This window comes from Mastigoproctus giganteus, chromosome 3, assembly GCF_048544385.1.
Source record: "Mastigoproctus giganteus isolate SK-2022 chromosome 3, ASM4854438v1, whole genome shotgun sequence".
Lineage (NCBI taxonomy): Eukaryota > Metazoa > Arthropoda > Arachnida > Uropygi > Thelyphonidae > Mastigoproctus > Mastigoproctus giganteus.
The window spans coordinates 204,090,027-204,111,851 of record NC_143577.1 but is presented as its reverse complement, the minus strand read 5'-3'; the positions used below and the strand labels follow the sequence as shown (position 1 = coordinate 204,111,851).

Genomic DNA, 21,825 nt, shown 5'->3' with positions numbered 1-21,825 from the left:
GAATAGTTACATGGCTAGTTCTATTGTATTATGATAATTTATATGATTAATTATTAATTCATTATAGTTAATATGATTTATTATAATGAGCCCAATAACAAAATGTTTTATGCACATCATGATTATTTATATTACTTATAACAGAATATTTTTATTATAATAATTATATTATTAATCATAATAACAAGTATTATATTTTAACACTGATTATTAATATAATTATTAATATTAAAATATTAACATTCAGTATGTGTATATTTTCATTATTGAAATGGCAACTTATAGTTCCTTTTCTATTATCAACTGCAATTGAATTAATCAATTAAATTTTACTATATAACTTTCCCAAAAAGTCCCATGGCAAGTAGTCATCTCTGAACACATCCCCTTTTTTGAAGGAAGTAACACCCCATACTTTGTAAACCACTGCCATAACAGTCATGGAAAAAAAGGAACTGAAGGGGGGAAAAGCAGCCCCACCATATGAGGCTGTTCAAGCCATTCAAACTAGAAGTTTATAACATGGCTGTAAATGAATATTTCTTATTCATCTTTTTTTTTTTTCTAGTCATGTAATGAGGTCTTGGGGTTGACTGGAGAACAATCAGATTGGTTGATCATTAAAACGAATTTCAATAGGGTAGGTACAAGATGTGTGTGGTACTGTTTTAATTATAGGTGGGAGCTTACCCTTATGGGCATTGATACCCAAATTGTTTCAAAGAGAAAGATAATCGTCTCTGCATAATGTTAAGAAGAACCATCAGTTGCACTTATTGTTATCAATAAGTATAACAATAGGTATAACCAACAACATGTGGACTAAAATGTACAGGTAATTCACCTCTGTTAGTCTCAGATAATGAATGTCTATTGCAGCTCATTGTGCTGCACTGATCATTTAGCAGGGCAATCTCATTATTAGTGCAGTTTCACAGGTGATGTTTAACTACACATTCTGGTTTTATGCATTACATTTTAGTAAATGCAGTTCCTTGTGTTGCATAATTTCAGGTGGATTAACCATTGCTATTCTCAGAACATCAACATTTCAGATGGGTCAGTAGTAATTTGCAGTTCCTTTTGCTGTGAGAGACTCATCTCACTGTGTCTCAGACTATTTCATTAAGGTCACACAGTTCCTTGGATTATGCATTTGTTCTTGGAGAGTTCTTGTGCAGATGGACTTTGGACATTGTTGCGTACTTTTGAATGGATGCACCTCATTCTCTGTATGATTTTATGAATTGTATCCATAATACTGTATGTATGTAATGTAAATATTGTCCGAATTTGGCAGGGACCACCTGGTAACATACATGCATGCACACACAATTACAAAATAAAATATCACATTCATAGTGCCAATGGCTCTTTTTTCTACTTAACTTCCATAATATGAAACAGTACATGGGTTTTTTAATTTCCACATAAGAGACAGTTAAGTAATTGAAATTCAAAATTAATAGTATTCAAAATTTTTATAAAAATTAATTCCAAAATACTAATCAACAAGATCAGTGAAGAACATCATTTAATTTATAATACATCACAAAGTGTCTGTCAGGACTATTGTAGATTATATTATTATTTATATAAATATAATAATTGATACATGGAAAAAAAATAAATAAAATAAATTTTAAAAAATGTTTCATTACTCAGGTTCAGCAAATGGCTCTGTTGGTTCAACTGTATGTAGTGATGGAAACAGAGATGTCACCTGAATTCGAGTCCAGTAAAGTGGTTTCATAGGAATTTTTGGACTAACTGGTTGTTTTCGAGCTATAAGATCAGAGTAAATAGAGATTCACATAATTAATACATAAAATAATCAAATGCAATTAAATTAAGAAATACAAATATGAAAGTCTACTTAATTTCCATAATATAAAACAGCATATGAATTTTTAATTCCTACATAAGAGACAGTTAAGCAAGTGAAATTTAGATTAGTACCCACTAATTGCTTACCTAATGTGCAGTCAAGTTAGATAAGCAACTTGACTGACATTAGGTAAGAAATTAGTTTCCAAATATCTAAATATTGAGAACACGTGACTTCCCTATACTAAAACTAGCTTCACTAAAATTGATGATATTTCTGTATGTACTCTGAGTTACCATTGCCAAGTCAAAGTGGAGATCTGTGTGGCTGGTGAAGAATGCAATTTGCCAATATTTCTTTATAGATTTGTTGCACTGATTCCCAATCTGACTTGAAAATAGTATCCCAGAGTCAATGAAGAAATGTCATTCAAATTTAAACTACTTAGTTTAGTCTATTGAACAATTTGCATGTAAGGAAATTACATCTCAATATTTAGATATCAATAAACTAAGTCCTTACCTTATGCAGCAAAAAGTGTTATCTACCTTACAAAATTTAATTTCAAATAGTAAATAAATAGTAAAATAACCTTTCATATAATAAATTACAAAAATTAATTTAAAGACAGAAACAAAATTTTGTGTCAAGTGGATTTTTCTTTATTGAAAATTGCCCAAGCATTCCCCCCATCCAGGTTTCTAAATACATTTTGAACAGCTTTCAAAATGTATTTAAAAATATTCAATGATTTTTGTAATTAACTTTTTAATATAAGGTTGTTTGAAACTTGTCAAAAATTAAGCCATTCTTCTCCTCCCACCCTCCAAGTTCACATGAACCTGAACAATCATTACAAAAATTTTAGGTATACACTTGTGCTGGATAATATAATTTATTTTATTGGTTTTTTCACTCTACATGCTTTTTTTTTTTTGTTGCTGGCTTGAACATATTTTAGGAATTATGTTTCAAACTGCACACAATATTTAGAATTGCAAATAAAGTATTGATCATCATGAATTAGATAGGTTTACTATAATTATTTTAACAGGTGGTGCATCACTGGAAGATGGGATCTTCCAGTGATGCACCACCTGTTAAAATACCCCCCCCCCTTTTTTTGAAGCTTTTTAAACTCAAAAAATTCTCATTTAAATTCAAAGAATATCCTTTTAATGTGAAAAATTCCAATTAGTTCATTGGTATATTAGAAATAAAAATATTACAATTTTCTGAAATGATCCTGAATTACTAAACTAAAATGAACAACAATTTTTCTGAAGCCACATTTAAAATTCTGTCATTAGGTCTAAAATCGGGTTCCTCTAAAATGATTGCAAATCCTTTAATGTATTAAATTAAATTAAGAAATACTTTTATGTCCCATAGTTATTTTTGAAAAAGCAAATATCTAGTTATTGATTTACAAACTATTAAAAAAAAAAAAAAAAAAAAAAAAAAAAATCAGCGTAATCTCTTGCTTTTATTAATTTTTTTGATCAGCCAGAAACTGGGCGGCCTTTTACATGAATTTTCAGCAATAGTCTTTTGTTCCTTACATTCACATTTATATTTTAATTCATTTAAGACTTATAATTTTTCTCATTTCTAAACTCTTCAAAAACTATCTAACCATAAGTTTACTCATATGCAAGTAAAATTACAGTTACTCAATATTGTAGCATCAGTTACTTATCAGTTAACCTGAACGATACTTCCGAAAGTAACACATGCAAATCAAATATTTTTAATATTAGTAATAGCAAACAATGCAAGCAGGGCCATGCAGGGCTATATATAGCCGCCCTGGTGCAAACTTCTTATTGCTGCCCTTACCTCACCACTAATTTTTCTTATATCAATTTAAAAAATATTTCAAAATAATATATAATTTTATTTTTAAAACACAAAATAACATATTATGATACATGAAGTAAATATGTTAAAAATAAAATAAAAAATGAAAATGCATTTATTTTGCTTTGGCTACAGACAATAAAATAAAACTATATATAAACTTAAAATAAAAATGTAAATAATAAAAATAATAATAAAACAATAACAAAACATATAAATTTAACTTGTCTTGCTTGGCTGTAGCAAAATCAGTCATAATATTTTTAATCTAAAGAATCACAAATATCACTTTCTATAGATATTATTGCCAAATTATATTATTTAATCTTTGTTGATACATTGATGAACGGAGGTAATATTTTATTAATTTTAATTTCAAAAAAGAGTGCTCACCATTAGCTACTGATACAGGCATTGTTAACATTATTCTTAATGAAATAAATATATTAGAAAGTGGAGTGGTTAAATTACTTTTGAATATGGTTAAAGAAGCACTGCAAGATCATCTAGACAAGACTTCAGTTATAGCTCGGACACAGCATGGTTTTGTTAAGGGGAAGTCTTGCCTGACCAATTTGATTGGATACTATGATGCAGTCACAAAAGAGCTGGATGCAGGGAATAACTTTGATATTATATACTTGGATCTTAGAAAGGCTTTTGATACTGTTGCACATGGAAGACTGCTGCACAAATTGGAGCAGTGTGGCATTGGAGGCAAATTGCTGCTATGGATAAAGGGGTGGTTGAGGGGGAGAAGACAGAGAGAGGTAATCAATGGACACTGCTCATCGTGGACTAATGTTATTAGTGGAGTCTCTCAGGGTTCAGTGTTGGGTCCATTATTGTTTTCCATATTTATGATGGTACATATCAAGCTTAATGTCCAAGTTTGCAGACGATACAAAGGTCGGCAGGGTTGTTAAGGACACTACTGATGCTATGCTGCTGCAACAGGATCTGGAAAGGTTGAGCAGATGAGCTGAGAGGTGGCAAATGAAGTTTAACATTGACAAATGTAAAGTACTACATATGGGAAACAGCAACCCCAGAGCAATGTATCAACTCTGTGGTACTACACTGACAGTGGTAGAGAATGAAAAGGACCTGGGGGTAATTGTGCAGGCAGATATGAAGTTCTCTGAGCAGTGCAGACGAGCTGCAAGAGTAGCTCATGGTGTCTTGTCAATGATATACAGGAATTTTTCTAGCAAGGATAAGGAGGTGATTATTCCCTTGTACAAGGCAATGGTCAGGTCACACCTTGAGTACTGTATACAGGTCTGGAGGCCTCATTTCAAGAAGGATGTAGAGCTGCTGGAATGAGCACAGAGAAGGGCAACAAGGTTAGTGAATAGAACAAAGGGTTGCTCTTATGAAGAAAGGCTTAATTTTGCAAATTACAGTGTCTGGAGATTAGGCACCGGTGAGGTGATCTGATAGAGGTGTATAAAGCCTTGAATGGTTTGAGGATGCTCAATGCTGATGGGATTCTTCCTCTTGCTCAGAATAATCACTTGAGAGGGCATAATTTCAAATTGAGGAAAGACAGATGTAGGATAGATGTGCGGAAATTTGCCTTTAGCCAGCGGGTAGTTGGTTGGTGGAACAGACTTCCATCCCTTGTTGTGGAAGTTGATAGCCTAAATAAATTTAAGGCTCAGCTGGACAGGTATTTAGAAAGAACGGAGGGGTGAAGTGGAAGGGGTTATTTTTTATTTATTTTTTTTTGGCTGATGCTGCATAAGCTTGCTTTCTTGCATCATCTGCCTCTGCTAATGCTAATATAAAACTTAATTCTTGTAGAGTGATTCATGGACATAAAATTTTGAAAAAAATTTTATTTCATTTGCAAGATTAACTGCAACAATATCTTTTGGACATTCCTCATTGGTGGCATCTGATAACTGTAATTCTAAATATGAACAATTTTTTAAAATTTCATCTTTTGACATTTTACTTATCTTGCTAAAACATTGTAAAAAATTAAAATTGTTATTTGGTCGTTTTTCATTCCCACTCCCTTTTCTGTATTCATAACCAGAGAGTCATTTTCTTCCGTCAGACATCTGAGAAATATTGAAAAAAAAAAAAAAAAAAAAAATTTTTAATTTAAAATTCATTATTTGTTAATATAAAATACGACAAAACATATTCTTTGATACATTGAACTCAGTCTCCTTAGTCTTTGCAATCTCTTTTAGTGTTTACAGAACATGGTCTTTATCGCCTCTTAGTCTCTGCCACCTCCAGGTTGACACGGCTCTAAATACAAGAATTGAAGCTTATACAGCATCAGCCAATCCTATATCACCTATCCATCCTCTCTAGTTCTTAAAATAGAACATAATGGAAGGTAAAATGAAGCTATTATGAGTGACTATATCTCATTCTTAGTTTGGGATGATTACTAATCACAAAAGACAGGAAGTTCAAATGTACAGTTTTAAGAAAAAGCTTTTTCATTAACTTGAAGATGGAGTCTGGTTTTAATTTGCAATTTTTTTTAACCAGTTGTTTATTTGTAGCAAAGATGAATACTCTATTCTATACAGGAGTTAAATTGTTAATAAAACTGATATAGTATTATTGCATATCTAATTTTCTTTCATTTCTGGGCAAACCATTGAAGCTATACAAAAACGCTGATTATATTTGGAATGAGCATGCAAAAATTCATAAGATTAAAAAAAATAAATAAATAAAAAGCACAATTCCTCACTTAGCAAGGCTAAAATTATTATTAAAAAATAAAAAAAACCAACATATGAAGGTATCCATTACCAGGGTTCAGTGCTGAGTCCATTGTTGTTTTCTACATTTGTTAATGATATTAATAGAGGTATATTAGGCTTAATGTCTAAGTTTGCAGATAATACAAAGGTTGTCAGAGTGGTCAATTATGATAATTAAGGTAAGCTACTGCAACAAGATGTAGAAAAATTAGGCAGATGGGCTAAGAAATGGCAGTTGAAGTTAGACAAATGCAAGGTACTGCATAAGAATACCAGTAATTCTAGATTTACATACCACCTGTGTGGTTCTACACTCAGGGTACTGGAAAATGAAAAAGGACCTGGGGTAATTGTGTAATCACATATGAAGTTCTCTGAGAAGTGCAGAAAGGCTGTCAATTCAGTTCATGGGATTTTGTTAATGATACACAGGAACTTGGCTTGCAGGGATAAGGAGGCGATTATCTCATTGTACAAGGCAATGGTTAGGACACATCTTGTGTATTGCATACAGGTCTGGAGGAGGCCTCATTTTAGGAAGGATGTAAATTTTGTTGTAAAGGGTGCAGAGAATGCAATGAGTAAGGAGGAATAAAAAGGATGGGTGGTCTTACCAAGATGTATTCTGAAAATTGCAGAACACATCTTGGCACCTGTGAGGTGATCTGATTGAGATGTTTCAGGCTTTGAATGGACTGAGCAAGCTCAATACTAATGGCACTCTTGCTCAGACTACAAGCCTAAGGGAGCATAAATTCAAATTCAGGAAGGATGGTTGCAGGTAGTTTGAATAAATTCAATGCAGAACTAACAAACTATTGGAGAGAATGGACAGGTGACATGGGAAAATTTTTATTTTTTTTTTTCCCGGCTAATGCTTTACAAGTTAGTTTCATGCATCATTTGCCGCTACTAATACTAATAACCTTGGGGATCCTATGATTTAACTATTTTGGCTAGTCCCAACTTGATAGAAGATAAGCTTTGTTCCTTGTAACCAAGGGACTGTTTACCACACTATGTGCACCAGGCTACTACAACTCAATTTTTGCAGGCCATTCTCAACAAGATCTGATGTACTGCCTGACTGTCCAAGAGGGACAGAAAGCATGGGGACTTAGTGAAACCATCTTGTGAACCCAGAAGAACTCCACCAAATGATAGTCCTTGCAAGCATCCCATCTAATGCTTGTCGTACTTAATCTTAGCTAACACATTACATTTCTGTAATCTTATCTAATATGAACAGAGCATACAACAAGGAATTGACAGGTGTATACAAGTATTCCTATTGTGAAGCTGCACAGCTTTTAAAAACTTTTACCTGAACTGTCTCAGCAAGGATGCCACTTTCTGCATATCATATTTCTTCATAAATGTCAATAAAATCAAAACAATAGCATTGGGATTCTGCTATATTAGAAAAATGTGGAAAAAAGTGCATATGTGACACATCTTTTTATGTATGCAGTGCTCTGACCCTCCCTCCCTGTTTAGAGAAACATGGCATTTTATTTCAATAGGCTTATGAAATGAAATTCCAGTTATGTTCACCAGATTCATTATCTAATTCTAAAGACTCTTCTCTGGAATGTGAACTGGGAATTGGCAGGTTTCGTTGTGTGGCATGAGAGCAATACAAGTAAATAATACTTTGAGATATGCTACAACTTTTTAAATTTCATAAATAAACATCTCTAATGTTGGCCTGCAACTACTACAGCAGAAATGAGATATCCACAACTTGTCATGATCACCAATCCACAGGCATTACAAAATAGGCTTCACATGCACTGTAAAACTTGGTGTCACTAATAATGTTATGCCTCACCTGCTTCAGACATATATAATAATATCTACAAGCATATCAGATGAGGCTGGATCATGACTTTCCATCTGATTGCTACAGCAAACTGAAAAAAAAAAAAAAAAAAAATTTATTATACTTATAATACAAGCTTTTATAAATCAGAGCACTGGTGCACACAAGGGAAATACATATAAATGTCACAAAAAAAAAAAACCAAAAAAATTAACTTCTGCCAAAATTTTGACAAGAGGAAGAGAAAAAAAAAAAAAAAAAAAGGAAAAATAAAACAATGACACCAATGAATTTGGCACACAAAATACATAAGAAACAAGTAAACAGGAACAAACACTTTTTGTTACATAGTATTCTCTATCAATTTATCTTTAATTTTATAAAAATATGAACAAAATTTTTTTTGTTCTTTTGATACTTATGGCGCTGCAAATCAGATATTACTGTACACAGGTAAATTCTCAATGAGAAAAAATTTAAATCAAATTTTTATTATATCACATAATGTCAACCTACAAAATAATTTATATTAGAAGTAATTCAAAATATGATACATTCTTACCAGCAGAATAAGCTCCATACCACCCGCCAGCTGGAGGTGGTGGTAGTGGTGCAGGTCCAGGCAGTGGTGGAACAGATCCAGGAGGAGCAGGTGGTGGTAGTGGCATACCCATTCCTGGTGGTGGTGGTGGAGGTGGAATGCCAATTCCTGGAAGAGGAGGAGGAGGAGGGATACCAACACCTGGAAGAGGTGGAGGTGGGGGAGGTGGAAAAGTGGTCCCTGGGAGAGGTGGTGGAGGTGGAGGAATACCTACTGAAAGAGGCAATGGGGGAGGAGGAGGAATACTTCCTGAAAGTGGTGGTGGAGGAGGTGGTGGAGGAGGAGGAATGCTTCCAGAAAGTGGTGGTGGGGGAGGAATACTTCCTGGTGATGGTGGGGAAGGAAATGGCAAAACATCACTTATTGATGATGGTGGAGGAGGAGGAGGAGGAGGTGGTGGAGGAGGAGAAGGAGTTAATGGACTACTTATTGCAGCTGTTAACAAGGATTTTATTGGAGAGGAAGCTTTTTCTGCAACAGTTATACTATCTGCTTGTATTCCAATACTGTTCATCGTAGGTTTTATATCACTTGTTTGTACAAATGTTGATTGCATACTTGGGATGCTACCTGCCTGAATATAAACTGATGCAGTTGCAACTGGGAGTGGAGCAATTTCATATTCTGGAGATGTAGGACTAGAATCTAAATCACGCTTAGCCTTTCTTGTTAGTTCTTCTATTGCTGCGAGAGTTTGGTACTTGTCAACTTCTCGTTCCAAACGAGCAACTCTATCTTCATAGTCATTAAGTTTGGCTGCTTGCTCACCTCTCATATGAAAAAGTGCCACTTCTTTTTCCTTCTAATAAAATAAAAAAATATATTAAAATGAAGGAAGATTAGACATTCTATCTTATAACCTTATAAATAAAGCTATTGAAGGACACAGTTATGAACGCAGTCATAGCAATTGTAGTAAGACAGTATGCTGCAGTGCACTGTGACAAAATTTGGAATTTAATAAATCTTTTTACTCATGCTATCTTAGTGGTGTTTCCCCCCCCCATAAGGTAGAGCACAGAGATAAGTAATATCTAACCTAGGAGCACAGAAAATTTTACATTTGGGAACAAAATGTGAATGCAGTGGTGAGCAGACAGCAGGATGAAAGCAGACCAATAACAGCTGGAGGAAGCAAGGGTACTGAATGTTCATCCAAATATGATATCCTGATTTTAGAGATGGTTCCAGTTACATTGGTACCCCAAAGAAATGCATGAAATCATGAGTTACACTAGCAGATGGCCGATATCTAGCAAACACTGCTAGAAGATATAGGGAGATGCCTGAACAGTACATGACTGCCAACCTCAGACTTTTGTAAAGCAGATTATAGCAGAAAAAAAAAAAAACAGGTGGAAAGGAAAGTAGGAATATTTTTTAAATCCAGACTTTGGACTTGAAATTAAATTTCACTACATAATCTACATTTTATATTAGATATGACCATGAGATTGTTTACCAGTACAGTCTACTTTCAAAACATAGTGCACCTAGCATTTTTTTTGCCTGTAGATTTCTCTGGATTGTCTGTTAGTCACTAATTTAAAGAAGATATTCTTGCAGACTTTTCTCTCTCAGAAATGTTGAGTTTTGCCAAAAACAATGGCCCTGCTGCCTAAACTTGGCTTTTGAGAGAATTTTCAAAGTTTCACCTGAAAGAAGAGAAGATCTGAAGTGTGCTGTCCCCCCCCCAACCTGAATGAATAACATATTCAGCATTTTTATGAGGAATTTTTAAAATGATTTAAGATAATTTGAATACTTGAATTGAAATCACTTTACCTGTACAAAGCTTAGAATTTATTTATTACTAATAGAGTAATAAATGCAAAATAAGAATAAGACTGTTTACCTAATTAATATCTTTATTACATGCAGAAACACTAAAAAAAATAAAATAAAAAAAAAATAAGGCGCCTCCGTAGCCAGGTGGGAAGGAGCAGCAGTGTGTAGCACACTGCTTCTTGATTAGACCGGGGTTCGAGCCCGTCACCACCAAATACGGAGGATGCGGAAAGGTCAGGGAATGACCACCGCATATCTTGGAGCAATATGGCCTTAGTTGCTAATGCTCCTAAAAACCAAACAAACAAACTAAAAAAATAGAAAAAATAAATAAAACAAAGTTACAAAAATGGAAACCAAAACATAAGGGAACTATCTTATTTTGACCAAAGTTAGTGATAATGTTAATGTGTTTGCAGCTACCTATATTTGAGGTGTATTCTATATGCCGCAATTTTTGAAATGTTGAGGAGCAACTCCTTTAATATTTGTCTAAAAATAGACAAATAAAACTGTGTACCAAGTCTTTACAGCACAAATTTTGATGACAAAAAATAAAACCAAGTGTTGCTGCAAACAGCAGAGTTTAATCAGTATGCTGATATCAAGCAGTTATTAATTTCATGTAACAATTACTGCTTAAGAATTATTGCATACATGGCACATTGCCTGGGTGCTGTCAGCAAATGTGTTAAGAGGGATTACAGAAAGAAATGATTAAAAATTTTCCAATGATTACAGTAAGTTTTGAGATATCAATTAAAAAAATTGTTTATAATTTTGTCGAAAATTAATACTGGATGTGACCCCAACATGCTCGAATACGAGCACTGACTCTGCCACACGTTCAGTCAAAGAATTATTGGATGTCATCTTGCATATTACTCCAGGCCTGTTCTAAGTTATCAATTGAGGGAATGAAAATTTGAAGTCAAGTGCCTTCCAAACATATCCCAGACATGTTCTATTGGGAACAAGATCCGGCAATCTCACAGGCCTTTGAGAGGACATTCATGTTTTAAAGAGCCAATTTGATCATTTTGGAAGTATGTGGACAACCATTATCCTGTTGGAACATATTTGCCAAAAATGGGATGATCACAGAGTTTGACATTTTCAGCATAAAAATGGGCTGTCATACTGCCCTCCACAAACCATTATACTAGTCTCTGTCTCTCTGTCTCTCTCTCTCTCTTCTGATCCTCATTTGTCAGTCACAACAAGGCCAAAACAATTCTTATCTCTAAACACTACTGAATATCATTCCAGTCTCCAGCTGACCCATGCACAACACCACTGAACAATGATGAATCAGAGTGAGAGGCAACAGTTCAATGAAACTCAAGATCACAGCCCTGCTTTCCACAAACAATTGCAAATTGTGTGAAGGGTCATGTGGGGCACAGTGAAACTCCTAATCTAAACAGAAGTGGCAGACCTGTTTATCAAAAGATAGCCATCAGGTATAATAGTTGTGCCTTTTGTCAGCACTTTGGATGGTCCTGTGCCTGGCCTTTGAACATCTACATTTTCCTCTTATCAATGTGTCAACAATGATGCCGAACAAAATATGTCGAACAAAAACTTGTTCGGCATATTTTGAAACATTCTGCACTCTTGTAGGCAAACTATCCATTCTCTCTCAAAGTACATCAGTTGGACATATGGGACAATTTGTCTTCTCAGCATTACAGAATACAATAAATTTTAATGAAACCTTTCAAAAAATTTATAATTAAAAAAAAATATATATTTATATTCTGGCATATCCACTTAGTCAGAGCAGTTTACAATTAATAATTTAAACAATAAAAACAATCATTAAACCATATTTAGCAGTCAATGGGCTTGAAACATGATTCACTCAAATGTATGGGCTACTGCACCCTCATGCTTGTTCACTTGGCTAAATAAAAAAATATTTCCACATAGTCAATATAATGCTGTTTCTTCAGAAAACATTATATCTCTTTTAATATCAAATCCAATTCCTTAAAAATTTAATCATTTATTCCTAGAATACCCTGTTAACATTATCACTAACTTTGGTCAAAACTGGATCACTCTTTCATGTGTCCTGTTTAAATTTCCTTAAGTGTGTGTGTGTGTGTTTAATTTTTTTACTTATATTATTAATTTTAATTCCTTAATTTTTATATAAACAAAGTTGTCAGTTACCTTAATTTTAGTATTTAATTTAACTTTTTTAATCTTTACTTTAGTATTAATCAAAACAAACAAAGTTGTCAAATAACATTTAACAGAGCTAATATTTGAGTACTAAGGTAAACCATTTACTTGTAAATCCTGCTGCTACACCTTGCAAAAAAAGCACCAAAGGACCAAATTGATAAACTATTTCTTATATGGTTACAGCTATATATGCTCTTGACTAATTACTATAGATGCAGGTGTCATTGTTATTTGACTGGCTAGAACAGGGGTTCTCAATGGGGACAAAAATTGATTTCTGGGAGGCAAAAAAAAATCATGGGTATTAACAAATGGTTTGTAGCCCTCTAAAGTTCAACCTTACCAATGATACTTATTCCTTAATATTTAATTTCTCTCATTGTGTTTTCTTTTCCCCTGAGACAACTGATTTTTAACATATAGGTATATTATATTAGAAGTGAGTGAGAAATGATTTAATTCAACCACCTTTGCTTTTCATAGGCATTAAATGCTTAAGTGCTTTCAGAGGTGATGTCTCCGCATTCCTTGGCACTTGCGCCTTTCCAACAACTGTGACCTTGGCAGTGGTGTGGTTTATTTATTCTTTTGTTTCATTGATCAATATATGAGGCATGGATGGAATGAGGAAATGTTTCAGTCTATTGTTTCTACTTTATAAGCGACAATTATTATTGATTTATTGTTTCCTTGTAGAAGTTGTTTATTTTTGATCCACAGTGCTTTTGTGACTGACATGGGCTATGAGAGTTAAATAAAATTTATATTTTATTATTTAATTCTTTGTAGTTAATTCAATCCATCATCAATCATGTCAAGTGCTGAAAATAAAGTGTCGACAGTATCTAGATGAATAGCTGGCTTATGGTTTTATTGGAAGCCCATTTGTCTTATGTGTAATAGTTCTTTTTCAAATGAGGCTATGAAACCATCAAGACTTTTGGATCACTTAAAAAGGAAACATCCTAATAAAGTTGGTAAATATATCAAACATTTTAAAAATTTAAAACAGAATTTTGAGCAATGTAACACTGTTACTTCCTTATTTAAGAAGAACACACAAACAAATGATGGAATGATTGCATCTTAAAAAATTGCAGAAATCATTGCAAAAACTAGTAGTGCTTATACAGTTGCTGACTGTTATACGACCCACATTAGAGACTGTAATTTCAAAGTGATGCATCAAAATCCTTCCAGTATTTTAAAGGCATTGCCATTGAGCAACGATTCAATTCAAAGACGAATCAATGAGATGTCAGTTAACATTGAAGGGCAGCCAATTATCAAACTAAAAACAAGAAAATTTTCTATTCAGATTGATGAATCCATAGTTACTGGCAATAAAGCCCTTCTAATGGCATACGTTCATTATTTCAATGATGATTGTAAATTTCAAGAGATTTGTAAAATATATAGAAACTGACTGTACTGGAGCACCCATTTTTGCTGCTGTAAAACTAATGTTTTTCATCAAACAATGGTTTGATGAAAAACAAGTACCATTGGAAAATTTGGCATCCTGTGTCACTGATGGTGCTACCTCCATAGTTGGAAGACAAAGGTTTTATAGCCCACCTAAAGGAAGCATGTCACAAAGTCCTTGCAATACACTGCACTGGGCACAGACATCTGGTTGCAAAAAATATTAGTCCAGTTCTTTATCAATCTCTCAGTATAGTTATTGAAATCATCAATAAAATAAAGTCACATAGCAAATATGATCGCCTTTTCAGAAAATTTTGTGTTGAAAATGAAAAACAGTATGTGAGGCTTCTTTTACATACAGAAGTCAGATGGCTTTCTAAAGGAAACTGTCTAATAAGATGTGTAAATAATTTTGATACGATAATTAATTAGTTTTTTTAGAAAGCGAAGGAGACAGATTTAGCAAAGGAGATCACCAAACAAAAACAACATATACTATATGGCTTGGATTTTTTGAAAACTTAATGAAGTCTATCACCGTAATTAATTACGGTGATAGACTACAAACGTGTATTAAAAGCCTTCACTGAAATACTGGAAATATTTCAAAGCAATTTAATGAGAAAACAAATTTCATGGTATGCAAGAGTTAGCTGAAATCAATGAAACGCTCACTCTGAGAATGATCTTAAGAATTATTCAGATCATTTGTGTTCTTTAAAAGGTGAAACGAAAAATATATTTTCAAATTTATTTTCTTTTGAAGTGAAGTAATAGATGTTAGATCCAACTGGATGCAATGCCGGGTCTGCTAGTGAAGAAATTCAAGAACTCGTTGAAATATAATGAAGAATGCAAATATAAATTCGAAAAAGGTGGAATGGCAGAGTTGTGGGCATCAAAAACAACCAAACTTCTTTATCCAACAATGTGGTTGGATATGGCCAAAGTACTACTTTGTTTTCCAACGTCTCGTATGGTTTAAAGTGGTTTTAGTTCAGTAAATAAAATACTAACAAAGGAAAGAAACAGAATTGATATATGTTAAGAGGAGACATTACAATTAAACTTACTAACATCATACTGAACATTGAACTTTTAGCTAAGAAACATTGGGCTCAGGGATCCAATTGAATAAAAAGAGTACGTATAAAGTATTTTCTTGTTTAAAATTTCATGGTGGGCGATTAGAAAAGAAAAAAATTGTCTGAAAAAGCCCTGTAGGCGGCGATAATTAAAAAAAGGTTGAAAAACACTGGGGCAGAATAAAGTAAGATTTTTCTATTAAGTACCGATTGGTTAGAACTGAGAGTTTAGCTATAGACTCCAGGTCTCTCGGCAAGGTTCTAGATTGCCCAGGGAAATGGCTGGCTTTGTCCGCTTGTAGTACCATTCAAATATCCCTTCACACTTTATATTGAGATAACTTTAAATACAAATTTTCTTTCATTCATGCCAGTTCCCCAATCATGGACCACTGCACATCAATTCTTTCTTCTCTGATAATAGCTTTAGTACGTTCTCACACTGAAATTAACTGAACCAGTACTAACAAAACATTGCTTCATGTATTTCTTTATCTTCAATGATACAAAAAAATTACTGGAACTTATCCATAAAAAATTTCAAACTCGAAAATGATTAATTGGAAATGGGTAAAATTTGTGCTATCTTGGCATTTACAAGAACATCATTTTTCAATGGAAACTTGTTCACCAGATAGCCACATTCAGTAATAAAATACTTCCTCACTGAACAAAAGAGGGGAAACTTCTGTTTCAGATTATCCACATTCTGATTCAGTCTGCTACAGTAATCAAATTCCATAACAGAAATTTGTAATGTTTTTGTAGCAGTGTATGGGCTCAACCTATAACCTCATTATTAGTAGCTATGCATGCTAACTATTGGACTGCAGCTTGCCCAAGTTAACTATATACCCATAATATGCCTTTTGCACAAGATTTATGGCTGTATCATTATTTCTCACTGATTTTTTTTTTTTTTTTTTCATTCTATAATGTTAGAAGAAGAATAAATAATTATATTTATAACTATAGTAGTTTATTTTTAAAAAAATTAAATAAAACATTTATAACATCTGAACTTATTGTATATTCAAATTTAGTAACATTACATGAATATCAAGAGAGATCTTTAATTTCTTTTTCCTGGCTATTACTAATATATGCATTATAAAAGTAAAATATCTTAATTCTAAAACAAACTTTTTTGTTTGTTTGTTTTGTTTTGTTTGTTTTTTTGTTTATAAAATTTTAATGTGACTATGAATATACATTTTTACTGAAACTTTTCCCTATTTAGTACACCTATATGCATCATATAAAATGTTAATCATAAAATAGTCATTTAAAAGAAATTTATAACCTAAGTGATCACTTTTGTTTACCACAGAACCAGTTTTGAAAAATTATAATGCAGCCATGAATAGATTTTTTTACAATTTTTTTTTTCCAGTTAGTGCAGCTATATGCCATTAATTACTAATTACCAAACCAATAGGCACACTGAGTACTGGTAAGATAAATGTAAATAAATAAGACAAGGAGAGGGATTGGAGGAGTGCATTCTGGAACCTATTTTTTTTTCACTGGACACTTATCTTCACTTTGAAATGCTACATTATTTTTGCAATTCTTCATTATGCACAGTGCAATCATCGTTCTCATGTTTATTTGTTTGTAAATATTTGATTACCCCAAATTTCCTACCCTGAAACTAAAAAATCTTATATACAGGGTGTCCCAGGAGGAAAGGTCAATATTCGAGGAGGTGAAAGGATAGGTCATTTTAAGCAAAAAAGTTCATATAAACATGTGCCCTATCCCGAATGGTTTCTGAGATAGAGGCATTTGAATATTTGTTTTTCAAGTGACAAATTTGGAATGGTTTATAATAAATTTTCAAAAATGCCACCATCAACTTCAATGCATTTTTCTACTCACATGAGAACATGGTGTGTTGCTTGTCTAAGTGTATCTTCACGTTCCTTTATATGGGCAACAGCGTCCATTATGTGAGCTAGCAGATCATCTCTTGTATCCACCTTTCTTCTGTACAATTCACTCTTCATCCAATCCCATAAACAAAAATCTAATGGGATTAGGTCTGGAGATATTGGTGGTCAGTTAATGACACCACCACGACCAATCCACCAATTAAGGAAAATTCAGTCCAGATGTTGCTTCACACATCTGGTAGAATGGGAAGGGGCCCCCGTCATGCTGAAAGTATACAGCACATTATGTGGCCAAAGGAACGTCCTCTAGTTGTTCACCTAATGTATTTTGCAAAAATTGAAGGTAATTGTGTCCTGTCATTCAATGCTCTAAAATAACGGGTTATCGATCATACTGCACCACAACTGCTTCATAACTTATTGTAAAAATAATTTTATTTCATCCTCAAGTATGGAAATTTTTTTTTCACAAAGTAGCTAAAGCAGGTGTTTAAAAGTAATGCAATATCAAGCTGCCTTGATATTGCATCACTTTTAAACACCTGACATCCCCAAAAAGGTAACAGATAGCAGTTAAAATTTTAGAGGCAATCCCTGACAAGTCTACTTTTGACACTCTCTCTCACTCAATTTTTTTTTTTTTTTGGCTGGTGCAGCATAAGCCTCAGGCTTCCTTGCACCATATGGCTAAAATAATAATAAGAAGAAGAAATTAAGTTTTTCAGTATTAGCTAGAATGCACTGTAGAAAGGGATACCTCAAAAATTATAACAGTCCTATTTGGCCTAACTGAAATAATGAAAAATCCCTTTCTTTTCTTTTTTTTTTAAATTATTTTTCAACCTACAAAGTTTAGCTTGTTTGAAAGCATAAGTCTCGAACAGCAAAAAAAGATGAAATTTAGCTATTATCCAATGGTACAGCATTGGATAATAGCTAAAAAAAAAAAGTATGTGCAGTGTGTACACTGCACATCCTTTTTACATATATACACTATGCAACTACAGATCCTTTAAATTAAATAACATATAAAATAAAATCACAATGCCCTTAAAAAGGCACAACAGTGACTCATTTTATCCACACAATAAAACCTAAATTTTCTAGTTATGCTTTACAAATTAGCACTCATACCATTTATGAATAGATTAACTTAAGCTAATAAACTAATTCACCTGTAACCTCTCAATGTCTTCTTTATGGTCTTTCTTCAAGCCCACTATAAAATTCTGAAGTTCTGCAAAAATTTACATACAAATTATTTAATTACCATTTTATTCTTAAATAACATGAGAGAAGAGAATAAATAATGGATTTTACATTACCTATTACAGTGTTTTTCAACAGTTTTTGAATAATGGAATGTAAGAAATTGGCAAAACACCAAATCTATATAAAAAAAAAATTTTTTTTTTTTTGGTAGTTGTTGGCGCATAGGCCATAATGCACCTCCCAAGGTTTTTGCAGTACTTTGATCCAAGCCCAAGGCGGGAATCGAACCCACGACCTTTGGGTTACCAGGCAGGCACTTTACCCACCCGGCTAGCCTGGTCAGCATATAAAAACTACTTCATTCATTCACTTTCAGTGCAAAAAAAAAAAAAAAAAAGCCCCTTTGTATTCACAAAGAGAAAAACAAAATATGTAATTCAGATTAATTACATCAAAATACTGAAATATAGTTATGTGTTAACTTCTAGCAGCATATTCAGCAGAACACTGCTTGAAAAACACTGATATGTCATGTACATTAGAAGGGATAAAATGTGTTTTAGATCTATCAATCACTACATATAACTTTTATGTAATGGTTGACAGATCTAGATTTTACAAAACATAAAAATTTTATGTTTGTATAAAATAATAATAGTCAAAATTAATTTACTCGAACTCCTATCAAAAATGGGAATAGAGGGAACATGCATTTGTAGGGTTACCATAAGATAAAGAAATTAAAACCCATTATCATTTTATGGTAAAATGGATATATTTGCTTACTTATTTTTGTGTCAAATTATGAAGAAATTTATCCATTTAGGAAAAATAAAACAATAAACATAAATATGATGGCTGTTATAAAAGTAACATATGTTACTTCCAAATAAAAGGTTTGTATATATCAGAAACTTTAAAAATACATGGTGTCCATAAATTATTCATCATATTACAAATTATTATAATAGGAACTACAAGAGATATCAACAAACCGTTTTTTCAATGGAAAGGACAACTTAAAAAGTTAAAGTTTCCACATGGGCACCATTTGCAGCACATAGGATGACAAAATGGTTTACAATTTCATGGCATGGTTTTTGGCATTTGAGGTGTCATGGAAGCAACTGCATCAATGATTCACTTATCATCCAGATTTGCAACAGGCATACGATACACTCAATCCTTCACATAATCCCACAGGAAGAAAGTCCAACAGGGTTATATCTGGTGAGTGAGGAGGTCAAGGAATTGGTCTTTCCAGTCCAATCCATTAGCCTGTAAACTCAATAATAAATTGTTGCACAGTCAGGAGAAGCACCATCTTGCTGAAACAATGTTCAGTTAATGTTCTGTCATTGGCAGATTTGAAAAATGCTCTAGCATGTGCAAGTAACTGCTACTGTTCACAGTAGTCTCAGTGAAGAAAAATGGACCAATCACCTGGTTGCAGGAAAGAGCAGCACATATTCAATTTTGGGGAATCCCATTTATGTTCACTAAAGACAAAGAGTTTTGCTGCCCCAGATCTGGCAGTTGTAGCAGTTGATGTTACCACACGGGTGGATTCATCACTAATGACAACTTTATTCAGAAAGATGTCATTTTCAATCCGACTAAGCATATCCACAGCAAATGTTCTCCAACGTAGCAGATCATCTGGTTTCAATGCTTGCACAAGCTGAATTTTGTATGCATAAAGTTCAGATGGTGGTGGCGAATCTTGTGAATGGTCGATTGGGGCATTTCTATTTCTCTGCTAGCATGACAGATAGGGTCCCTTGGACTATGTGTAAAACTTTCATGAACACACTCAACATTCTCGACACTTACCACAGCCCAACTAGCACATTCTTACTTTACTGCCAGTTCCCTTACACTGTTCTATTCATCACTTAAAAGTTGTAGTTACACTGCAAAGGATTTACCACCTTTGCATTGGCGCCTCCATAGCCAGGTGGGCAGGAGCGGCAGTGTGTAGCACACGCTTCTTGATTAGGCTGGGGTTAGAGCCCGTGAGCACCAAATACGGAAAGGTCAGGGAATGACCACCGCATATCCTCGGAGCAATATGGTCTTAGTTGCTCATGCTCCTAAAAACCAAATAACAACAACAACAACCACCTTTGCAGTGTAACTACAACTTTAAACTTGGCAAACCACAATACGCACATTGCTTTCTGTTGTACTATCACCATTTTATCGGTTATTGTGAGGTGTAACTGCTATCAACAGTATGATATATAAAAAAACTCTTTGAGTGCCTCTTTCAAACGACATCAACATTATTCATATATCAACTCTAGTTTGCACTAATAATTTGTAATGTGGTCAATAATATATGGACACCTTGTATTTGTATATACAGTAGACTCTCGATTTTCCGGGATAGGTGGTAAAAATAAAATCCCCGATAATCGATTTCCCAGTTAATTCAAAAATATCAAAAAATGTTCAGGAACGTACCTAAAAAAATATGCAGATGAATTAAAAAAAAAAAAAAAAAAAAAAAAAAAACTTACCTTGCATTACTCGCATGTCCAATACAATGCTTGCACAGGTATAAAAGCATATCTATAGGTAATGATGTATGCTTGTGTCGGCCACCAAAGTTTGCCGATGGTTGTGCACAACAATTTTCACAATATTTTTTACAAGTTTTGTTTTAACTTAAAAAGTCTATTGATATCTTAAAAACACATTTTGTTTTAAAATTATATTTTAATTTTACAAAAAATAGAAAGAGATCTGCGAAAATCAGTTCACTTAGAGAAATAAGAAAGTATTGAAGATTGTTTTTTCCTTTTGCAACTTTTTGACGAATGGCACTTCGAATATTTCTTAAAACCAGTTTTTCCGATAGAACACTATCGTCTTGCCGCTCCAAGTAGTCGAGAAGTGCTTCTGCATGGCTTAAAGCAACACTATGGCTAATTTTTTGTGACAATATCAACTCTTCTTTCTCTTCTTCAGGTTCACCATCATTATTTAGTGGTGGTTTAGTAGCTGTTACTTTATATAAAATTTCTTCATCATTTAGTACTTCATGGCCAGTAAATCTTTGTCCGAATTAAGCCAATCATGAATTGATTGCTCATCGACATCCCCGCAGCCCTCAATTTGTTTCAAATTTCGTAACATTTCTGGTACCAGGTCTTTGCAGTTTTCGTCAAATCCCAAGAATCCTTCATAGTTTCCCGGTAAAATTTTACACCAAGACCTCTTTAAAGTTATGCTTTTTATTGAATTCCATGCTACTGAAACTTCATAAATCGCATCCAATACATTCAGGTTTTTCCAAAATGTCAATAATTCACAATCATTTTCTTCCGCTAACTTGAGAGAGAAATTTCTGCGATAAACTGTTTTCATTTGTTG

General features: G+C 33.4%; 1 protein-coding gene across 2 annotated transcripts in view; it reads right to left on the bottom strand.

Annotated features, from left to right (window-relative positions):
- Window positions 1-21,825, bottom strand: part of LOC150088616 (uncharacterized) — a 345,392-nt gene that overhangs the window by 192,136 nt on the left and 131,431 nt on the right. For both annotated transcript variants that reach the window (XM_090369593.1, XM_090369592.1), the window contains exons 5-7: window positions 18,411-18,472; window positions 8,808-9,648; window positions 1,662-1,785 (exon numbers count right to left, since the gene is read on the bottom strand). In XM_090369593.1, coding sequence (XP_090225719.1) covers window positions 1,662-1,785; window positions 8,808-9,648; window positions 18,411-18,472 — 1,027 coding nt within the window. The remainder of the gene's footprint in view (window positions 1-1,661; window positions 1,786-8,807; window positions 9,649-18,410; window positions 18,473-21,825) is intronic.